The sequence below is a fragment of the Symphodus melops genome (genome assembly GCF_947650265.1).
Source record: "Symphodus melops genome assembly, chromosome: 10".
In the NCBI taxonomy this organism is placed as follows: Eukaryota; Metazoa; Chordata; class Actinopteri; order Labriformes; family Labridae; genus Symphodus; species Symphodus melops.
In genome coordinates this window covers 6800190-6810327 of record NC_136700.1, presented here as the reverse complement: position 1 = coordinate 6810327, position 10138 = coordinate 6800190, and the positions used below count along the sequence as shown (strand labels likewise).

At 40.6% G+C, this 10138-nt stretch overlaps 1 protein-coding gene across 3 annotated transcripts; it reads left to right on the top strand.

The window, feature by feature from the left end:
• The first annotated feature begins 1530 nt into the window (after nt 1-1530).
• On the top strand, nt 1531-9909 carry relb (v-rel avian reticuloendotheliosis viral oncogene homolog B). 3 transcript variants are annotated; one of them, XM_079353970.1, is made up of 10 exons: nt 1531-1537; nt 2192-2319; nt 4811-5134; nt 5888-6054; nt 6180-6271; nt 6375-6506; nt 6613-6717; nt 7280-7495; nt 7577-7648; nt 8337-9909. In XM_079353970.1, exons 3-10 carry the CDS (start codon nt 4862-4864, stop codon nt 8774-8776), a joined length of 1497 nt encoding a protein of 498 aa, XP_079210096.1. In that variant the 5' UTR covers nt 1531-1537; nt 2192-2319; nt 4811-4861; the 3' UTR covers nt 8777-9909. The 3 variants fall into 3 exon arrangements, with proteins under 3 accessions (XP_079210096.1, XP_079210094.1, XP_079210095.1); XM_079353968.1 differs by having other exon boundaries at nt 8334-9909; XM_079353969.1 differs by lacking the exons at nt 1531-1537; nt 2192-2319 and adding an exon at nt 3089-3493 and having other exon boundaries at nt 8334-9909.
• The last annotated feature ends 229 nt before the right edge of the window (nt 9910-10138 follow it).

Below are 10138 nucleotides of genomic sequence, written 5' to 3'. Positions count from 1 at the left end.
CTTAGTAACATGATATTGAAGTAGATTAACTATTTGCAGCTCAACCTGCAGAAAGCTTTTTGCACTTAACATGGATCATATCTTGTATTTCTCTTTCAACCTCTATAGCTGTCCTCAGATATTTGTTTTTCTTCGCTGAGTCACTGCTTCCTCTAAATGCGTCTACTTTCGCTTTCCGTTTCCTTTAAACTCCATAGTCTTTGTTATACCAGTAGGTGTCCCTGTTCCTCTTCATGACTTCAGCAAACATGTTGGAAATAAGACTTTCTGTACATATTGTTTGAAATACGTCATTTATTGGAGGTGGTTATCAAACATGCAGAGAGGCCATTGGTGCAGTTTCACAGAAGCCATTAATTATAATGAAATCAGGAATTCCCAGCTCTACTCTTGACTTTATCTGAGTTCAATCAGGATAATGATGCAACCAGGAGACATTTCTCTAAGGATTTGTCCTCTTGCTCGTACTGCCTTGGATTTACATTGTACATTTCTTTGGTGTGTGGGCATATGTGGTTATGTGATGAAGCCTCATTGAAATAACTGGCAGTGTGAAACACGATAAATGGATGAGGAACACGTTTTTGTGGTATTAAAATGGAAATAATAGACTAAGTCGAAACTATTTAAAGTACAACTCTTAATGTCGTTTTATCTTTATATAACTAGTAACTTCTTAATAAGATAAGTCATTAATTCTGGGTTGTATACCCTTATTTTTAGAGACATTATTATTCAACATCTTTGATTATTTTAAGAAAGTTCCTCATTGTTTTAATTTTAATTTTATGAAAAAGACTCGGTCTTGACTTTCCCCATCTCCTATGAATATTTACATTTCGTGAGGTACCTGCACTTTTGAAGGGGATGGGCGTCAGGTTGAGCAGTGACGACATGTCGAGGGGATTTCCACGCCAGAAGCTGCCTATCAGAGCGAGGCTGTCACGGAAACATACGAGAAGCAAGCGAACCTCTTTAGACTTTCAACACATGGTAATAAAGCTGTGTAGCAGACGGTCACGAGTTGTGTTGTTACACACCGTCTGGACTTAAGTTTGTACTTTAGCTGTTCTCTACAACCGAACACAGTTTAAACCCTGATCGAGGCTATTCCGTTTTGGAGAAACAAAAAATAAGGACACGAAGACGAATTTTTGGGTTTTTAAGGATTTCTTACATGACATGAAAGACATGGACATCCTCAATGGGACCTCTGGTACGTGCTTGGTTTTATTTTGATGTGTGTTGGTGTGTGTTAAGGGTTGACATCATCACAGGACATGTGAGCAGCCAACACCCATTCCCGGGGACTGAGCGCGCGCTCCCGGCCGGTGTTGTAGTTTAAAAGCACAACTCTGCATGCACTTTAGGGAAAGAGGAAACACAGTTTGATACTATGTAAAAAAAACAAAAAAACCTTCACCGCTCTTCTCTGTGTGTAAGTTCTGCATCCACATAGCCGTGTATTTATTCTTTATTATACTGAGTTTACTGACTGTAGGCTTTTCTCTGTTTCCCCCCACAGACGCAGAGTTTGGTGAGTGTCACCTTTTTCTCTTCAGCAGACGCAACAAGCATGGTTTTTAATAAGTAGTTGCAAAGTGTGACAGGCAATAAAAAAGAAGAAGTTGACTTGCAATGTATGTTTCTCACAGAGCCTCACAAAACCGACAGACAACAGATCAGTAAAAACTATAAACATATCATTATTAGTTCGGAGTTTTTGATTTATAATGCGTTACACACATTCATTGTATCGTAGTGCATTAAAGGCTGTTACATATTTAAATTAATTATCATTATTAGTCTTTTTTATTTACTATATTATTTACATTTGACTATAATTGCTTTTATTATTTTGGATTATTATATTAAGTTTTTAATTCACAACTTTTACTTTTATAATTACTTGATTATAAAAAAACGTTGATCAATTCTTCTGCAGATGATAAAAAATAAACAAGATAGACAAAGTCATCAACACATCACACTTATAAACTGCACACCCCATAGACATAAGTACATACATCACATAAGTACATACATCACACAAATCCAGGAATTAGTTTGTCTTGTTTGACATTATCTCACTTGTTTTATGGCATCTACAGTAAAATAGTGCGCCCAGTGCAGTTGTACCTGTCCTGTAAATCTTTCCTGTGTCAGTTAATGTGTATGTTTTTATCGGCAGAGCTCATACAAGAAATCATCACAGACTATAGACCCCCCCTCCCTGGACCCCCTCGGCCTCCTGCTGACCTCTCCGACCACACAGGGGTCCAACAGCCCAGGCTGGTGCCAAGAGGAACATCATGTCAGGTGTGTGGGACCAGAGCACGTCACTTACCTGTATATGCTCTTCTACTGATATCGTTTGTGCCTGTGTAATCATTTACTGTGGTCTAATGTGGGGTCTGACTCGGTGAGTTGTTTCCTACATGATGACTGCTGGTCACACTCAGGGAGCACGAAGGTGTTTGGGTTAGGAGACAGTTTGAGAAAAGTGTTGCATGTTTAGATGAAAAACTTTCATTGCATCAATAGTTATTCATACAAGCACTATGAATATGCATTATATTCGTGAATCATATCACTTCATGTAACTTCTGAAACATTAGAGACAAAGCAAAGATAGCTTCACTTTGTCTTCCTCTCTGCGGGGTGTAAAAAGAGAAGACCGCAGTTTAAGATGAACAGTTTTTTAAAAGATCAAATGTTGCTGACAGAAACTGTGGTGTATCACATGTGAAGCATGGACATGGTAGGTTGTTTTGGTTTTCTACAGAGGAGTAGTTAAGACAGGTCTGACTCTTGCGATAAAGCACGTGATTTACAGACAGAAGGCAAATCAGGAGCGGTGTAATCTGATAAGACTGCAGTGACACTGCAGCCTGCACAGACAGGTAAGCATCAAAACAGTCAGCTGAAACTCTTTATTATGTCTTCAATGTTTATTAGGAAGTGCTACATCTGGGTGTAAGTAAAACCTTTTACGGTCTGTGAGAGAGGCTCACACACCTCCTCAACATGTGTTTGTATAGGAGGAGACTGAGAGAGAGAGAGAAAGAGAGAGGGAGGAGGAGGACAGAGGTTGGTAGAACTGTAATCTGATTCCTACTTTCAGTTTGACGTCCCCGCTGTTTACTAGCCAAACCCACTGGGGGTTGAGGGGTCACATTCTTCATCCTGCGCTACTTCTCTGATTGGTCGATCCACGTCACTTTAGGCTCTTCCTGCTTCCTGTTCTCTGGCTCGTTTCGGCCTGGCTTTTGTTTAGCTCTGGTGTTTTTAAGGCTAACAGGAATGCCCAGGCTAACATGCTCGCAGACGCAGAGACATGATCTCCTTGACAGCAGAAATCTGAGGCTCCACAGGATATGATGAATCATGATCTCATGCAGAGGCATCACCCTGGAGCTGAGTTTTAAAGAACTCTGAGCCTGAATAACGGCAACACCAGGAGATCTGTACTTCTTTGTTCTCTGAAGGTTTGGTTAGTAAACAATTGTTTAACTCTTGCATCCAATAGAGCTCAACTTGAGTGTGTGTAGGGCTTCTTTTTTTTTTACGAGGTTCACGATTATGCTTGTGATACTTTTTTCTTTCTTTCTATCACATTACAACCATATGTTGGCTGATCGAGAAAGACGAGATGTTTATCAGGAATGGGAAAGGTAGATGGCTTGTGGTGTACTGATGAAATAAGACATAATAAAAATGCAAGAGGAGGAGTCAAAAGAAACATGGTTAACTAACTCCGTGCACTGATAGAAAACACATGTATGAAGGAAAAAAAAAACATGCACAGACTCTTTTTGAATGCTGCTGTGATGCAGAATTAGTCACCCACAGTCCTCTGCTGTAATAGATGACAGGCACCTTGTTGAATGTTGTTCATGTTTGTTGGAAGTTTCCTTGGATACATTATAGTCTTTGGTGACAGCCAGATCTTTCACTGAAATCAAAATATCAGAAGAATGTAAGTCTGTTTACGATTATCAGTGAGAATAGAAAAATGGAATTGTTAAATAAATACATTCAGAAGACTACACTACATTATTAATAAGAAATTTTATTTAAATATCAAACTGCTCATGTGTTGTAAAAAATAACAGCTTTCTGCTTTGAAGTTGAAGCTGCTTGAAGTTTAGCTTCTTTTTTACTACTTTTGTGTATCAAACTATTTGTTGTTAGTTTAGGCTCATTAGATAATTATGAGGAGGGTTGAGATAAGTAATGAGGTTATAAAAAGTAGTTTGTATGTGTTTTAAACTTACATGTTCTTAAATATTTGCTGTTTTTGTGTTAAACATTCGAGGCTCAAAGAGACGTTCAGGAGGGACTTTACTCTTGCTAACAATTCAGAGGCGTCTGATAAAGGACCAAGGACCTGAAAATAGATCAAAGGGGTCACATACAAGAAGCAACTCCTTGATACATCTTATAATAATTCCCCTAACAAGGTTACCATTTTTTCTTCTTCTGTGAAATGCTAACCTGAAATGTAGCCAGTAACTATAGCGATCAGGTTAATGTAGTAGTGTTGCTAGATAAGTGCCCAAGCATCACCTTTCGACCTGTGGCTTTTCTTAAAGCTTAGGTAATTATCAGATACTTTGCAACCTATTTCAAATACATGGATGGTTTGATGGAGGTCCGTTTGTAAAGGAGCGTGTTAAAAACTTTGCTGAGAAAGAGAGACGGTTGTGAATGTTGTTGATGTAAACTCTGAGTTAAGTGTGGAAGCTGTTAGCCCTGATTTGTTATCCTTAGCAGTCAGTAAAGTTGCATTATTTGTTTTCCTCCACAGTCAGCCCGCCCTTTCGTCCAGCCTCTGCAGCAGTCGTGCAGTTCCAGAGAGATGGCTCATCCATCCCAAAGAGCAAGTTACTCAAGGCGGAGTCAAGACTCCTCGTGTTTGCAGGCCTCACAGAGCTCCGGCTGCAATTCTTCTCCGAACCACGGAGCAGACACGGAGATGCTTGAGAGGATTTTGGAAAAACCCAGACTGGTAGTGGTGGAGGAGCCCAAAGAGCGAGGCATGAGGTTCCGTTATGAGTGTGAGGGACGCTCAGCCGGAAGCATCCTGGGGACGTCCAGCACTGAAACCCACAAGACTCAGCCTGCTATAGAGGTAAACACATTACAGTTAAAGGGGTTTTTATTGAGACGATTTGAAAGGGCTTTATGCACAGTTCACTTTGTCTGTTGGTTTCCTCTTGAACCCCCCCACGTTAGCCTGTAAGTAAGGGGTGGAGCAGTGAGGATGTGGGTTGTTACAGTCATTAAGAAAGTCCCCACAAATCCAAACTTGATTGTGGTCGAAGAAAGGCAGATTCCCCCTTGTTTGCAAGCAAAGCTCCTACACAGACACACGGACACACACACACACACACACACACACACACACACACACACACACACACACACACACCTATTGGGTAACACACACACTGAAGACAATGAGGGTAACACTTCAAACCTGTGTGTACTTTATGTGAAAAGATCTCTTCAATATATCATTAATTAATTCAAATTATGCAATTCTAACCCTCACATACTAGCAGGATTTAATTAGCCTTTTTGCTTTCGAGCAATTGATTCACCTCCAATTTTAACTTTATTTAAACTTTTTAATTGATCAGGCTCTTCAGGTATTGCCAATGAGATTATTTATCATACGCAGAGAACGGGGACATTGGGCTTCATCTGTGGTATATTTTTCTCTGTAGCATATTTCTTTCTGTGGTAAAATAATTGTATTTCCATGTTGCTCCACTCCCTAAATAATAGAATAAATTGCTTTATTTGCTCTGTGGGACGATGTGTTTGATTTTCTTCTGTCTCACACCTCCCTTTAATATTCCTTTCTTCTGCTGTCCTTCAGATTCAGGGTCCTGTTGAACACATAAAGAGGGTCACCGTCACCGCTTCCCTGGTGACCAAAGACCCCCCACACCGACCACACCCCCACTGCCTTGTGGGTAAGGACTGCCCCAACAATACAGGAATCTGTGTGGTCACGCTAAATCCTCAAAACTGCCGAAGTCACAGGTGCACATCTACACCTCATTTAACACGTCTTATTTTTCTTAGACTGTAGCCCTTATATCATCTTTCTATCACTCATTATCTCCACTTCAAATGTCCTAACACACTCTTTCCTTCTGCTGTTGCAGCTTTGCTAATCTCGGTATTCAGTGTGTCAGGAGGAAAGAGCTTGATGTTTCACTTGAGAAGAGAAGAAATCTAAAGATCGACCCCTTTCAAAGTAAGATGTACCCTAACACTGTTACAATAGTGACCTACTTCCAAACATTTTAACGATGATGTGTTTTTCTTCACGGTTGATTTTGTGTTTTTTCACTGCTCAGCTGGTCACTCCAAGGGCATTGAAGACATGGACATGAACGCTGTGCGTCTGTGTTTTCAGTGTGAGCTCGAGTGGGACGACGGCAGAAAAGACAGTCTTAGCCCAGTGATATCGAATCCCATTTTTGACAAGAGTAAGACCTCACCTAACACACACCTATGACTTTTTAACCACAAATCAAACCATCACAAATAGAAATACAACTACCGTGCTGATTGTCGCATTTTTCTTTTCCACAGAGGCCACAACTACTTCACAGCTGAAAATCACCTGTTTGAACATTTACAGAGGCTCATGTGCGGGCAAGACAGAGATCTACATGTTGTGTGACAAAGTGCAGAAAGGTAAGAGGACAACAGCACAGGCACAAGCTCAGCAGGGACTACAGTAGATAAATGTAAATACCTAAACATCCCCTGCTCTGCCTGAAATAAAACGTGTGGTCATCGAGAGTGGAATCAGCTCTCCTTGTCTTTATAACTATGGAAACATGAACCTAATGAAAATGTTAAGAGTTATACTTCATGTGTTCACCTGTTGTTAGGTGGACTGATAGTTAAGTTGAGACAGCGTTTCGATTAGTGTGACCTCCTTCTACTTCATTAGAAATCTATGGGCGACGTCTATGAGGATGTGTCTATCATTAAAACAGTCTGAGCTTTAATGTGTCCTAATTTCAGATATTGTACCATTACATGTTATGATCTGCATGCGTTTCTATAGCCTCTTTGCTCTTCTTTTAGTTATTACCCTGTGCTACTTTAGAAACTCATGTCTGAAATTACGTTTGTTAAAGAGCTGTTGATTTTTTAAAATTTAAAAAACATACAAATGAGCATCAGAATAACCCTGTATTCTCATCTTTGGCATTAACGCTGAGATTTTTCATTTTTGTAATGGTCTAAGATGACATAGAAATCATCTTAAGGCGAGGGTCTTGGAAGGCGAATGGGGAGTTTGCACAGACCGATGTGCACCGGCAGATCGCCATTGTGTTTAAGACTCCACCCTACCAGGACCAGAACATCACAGAGGAGGTGGAAGTTAACATGGTCCTCCGTCGCCTCTCCGACCAGATGGAGAGTGAGCCCGTTACCTTCACGTACCTGCCTCACAACCCTGGTGAGATGTCCTGTCTGTGAGTTGAATTTAATGTTTCTGGTTTTAAGGACGATAACTGAAGTATTTCTGTCCTCATGCCAGATCCATATGAAGTGAATCGGAAGAGAAAGATAAAGTCAGACATCAGCTTCAGAGATAAGCCTTGTGCAACAGGTGAGGACAAAACGTGTTTTTTTTGTCCATGTATCATGTTTCTTTGTTCCTGCTTCCTCTTTTGCTACGTAGAGGCCAATCAGCTCAACTGGTTCAGTTTATTAAACTTCATGTCCATTCAGCCTTGTTTTAACCAACCGGCTCAGTACGGTACAGCACACTTATCCACTGGCAGAAGTTGGGAATGCTCCCAAAATAACTGATTTGTACCGTCCTACTTGCTTCCCCTCTGACTCTAAAAAATGGGGGGAAACAAAGCAGTCTGTTGATTGGTTTAAAGAACTGTTACTTTGCGTGGGACTGCGGTAAGTGTTAAAGACAAACACTTAACGGGTTTAAATATCCTATAGTTTTTGTGGAGAAAACTTTCAAGGCTTTAGTTTTATTTTTCTGGGGAAAATGTCAGCACGTAGGGCTGTGATGACCTCATGCAGGTGCAGACCTACCTCGGTGTAAAATGAGAGGAGGAGGCGCAGAGGGAACTGGAATGCACTGTTAGGAATGAAAAAATTAGACGTTACTTGACTGAGGGGAGTGCTGGGTAAATGATACATAGGTGCAAGTATCAAGAATCACAAGTTATGATCCACTGATACATGCGCAAAGTTCTGAATACATGCTGTTTCATCATGTTTCGAACTGGTGTACATTTTCTCAGTAAACTAATCCGTCTCCTCTCCTGCAGCAGAAAATGCACCTGCTGCAGAGCAGCCCTTCCCCTTCCCACAGCCTCCAACCATGATGTCTCCAGATGATCGGCTCCGCGCCACACAGCCTGGAGTTGCGACTTCGGTGGAAATGTGTTTCAACGAGCCACAGGACTCAAACACTGACAACGATGCCTCAGCCATCCTCAATGAGCTGCTAGAAAACCCTGCATTAAAGGAAATATTATCTGACCCAAACCTCACTTCCTCTGTGTTCTCCGGCTTTGAACAGGTGTCTGATGGCAACGCCACATTTGGCAACATGGATGCGAACTTTAACCAGAACATATATGTTCAGGACTTTTCCAATTACAGCGACTGGCAGTTCAATATGCTCTTCAATGAAAGTCAGACCCCACAGTCCAACGCACAGGACACCCCCACAAACATTGTTCAAGTGAAGACAGAAGAGGAGCTATGAGGGCAGATATGGTCAGGATCATGTAGCACTTACACTCCACTTCTGTCCACTTAAGAATTCAATTCAATAAAAAGCTAGCCTTCTTCTGTACAACGATTAACAATTCTCCTGGCGGCTTTTGTTGTGATTGGATGATTGGATGCAATGAGTTCCTGGAATTCTGTGGTCAACTCGACGCCCCAGTCAGGAAAAGAACTGCTTCATGCAAAGAAAATGAAATCCACCCAAACGTGTAGCTTTTAAACCTGAGATTCTGTACTATGAAACATGTCTATTAGTGAGTGAGTAGCTGTTCTTTGTAATCAGGCCAGACATTTTAGCTAGGCTAAGCTAACATCTGCTAGCTTTAGCTGAGTGTACAAAAGAGGTTACAATCTTATTATCAGGTTGACAACAGTAAAGCCTGTAAGCCTATTTCTCAAAGAGTCAATCTTTTAATTACCTTTGTGAATATAGAGCTAAACGTACATTGAATTGTAAACTGTCCGCGACTTCATGGAGTAATTTACTTTCAGATTCTTGTTCCAAACTCTGCATCATTGCCTTCTTACCAACGCAAAATCTTAATCATTGTCCATACGCCTTGCTGGTCAAGGCTTTAACTGTAAACAGCGTGTTGACTTGAGTAAATACTGACCACGGGTCGGGAGCTTAAAATCAGATGTGATTTTCAATGTTAAGGGAAGTTATGGACATTAAACCAGTGACCACAGCAGACCAACTTCCATTAATAGCTGTTTTTGTAAATCAGAAGTGAAGTCAGACTGAAGTACCTGTTATGTAATATTTGTGTTAGGTGTGTTTTGTTTGTTCCAGCATGATTTAGTCCACCTCCTACTAGAAATTGCCTGCAGAATAGAAGGAATTCAAAACACAAAAAGGTCTGACGGACAGTAGTTTCATATTTGTTCTTCGGAGCTCAGCTTTGTTCTTTGAACTGTTTGCTGTCACAGCAGCTGGCTTGTTTAATGTTTAATCTACTAAAATGCAATAGAAACCACACCTGCTTGTATACATAGCTTGGCGTGTCAGTTCCTTTTGTTCTGTAGTTTCACTTTAGTCATAAATATTCAAATGTCAAGCCCATCCCTCACCACAGCATTGTAGTAAAACATTAAAATGTCTGTGTAAAATTTGTCTTGTCCTTTTTTCCTTTGAAACCGACCATTATGTGATGATTCAAGAAGAAAACAAAGGATTACAGTGACAACATTAATTGAAAAAGTCACCTCTGAATGTAAGCTTTGTTCTATCTGCCCTCATTCCTGCTTCCTCACTCAAATGTTGGCAACAACAAGAAGATGATTTCATATTTTCACAAGCTTTAAAGGTCAGCCACATCACATGACAAACACGTTTTGA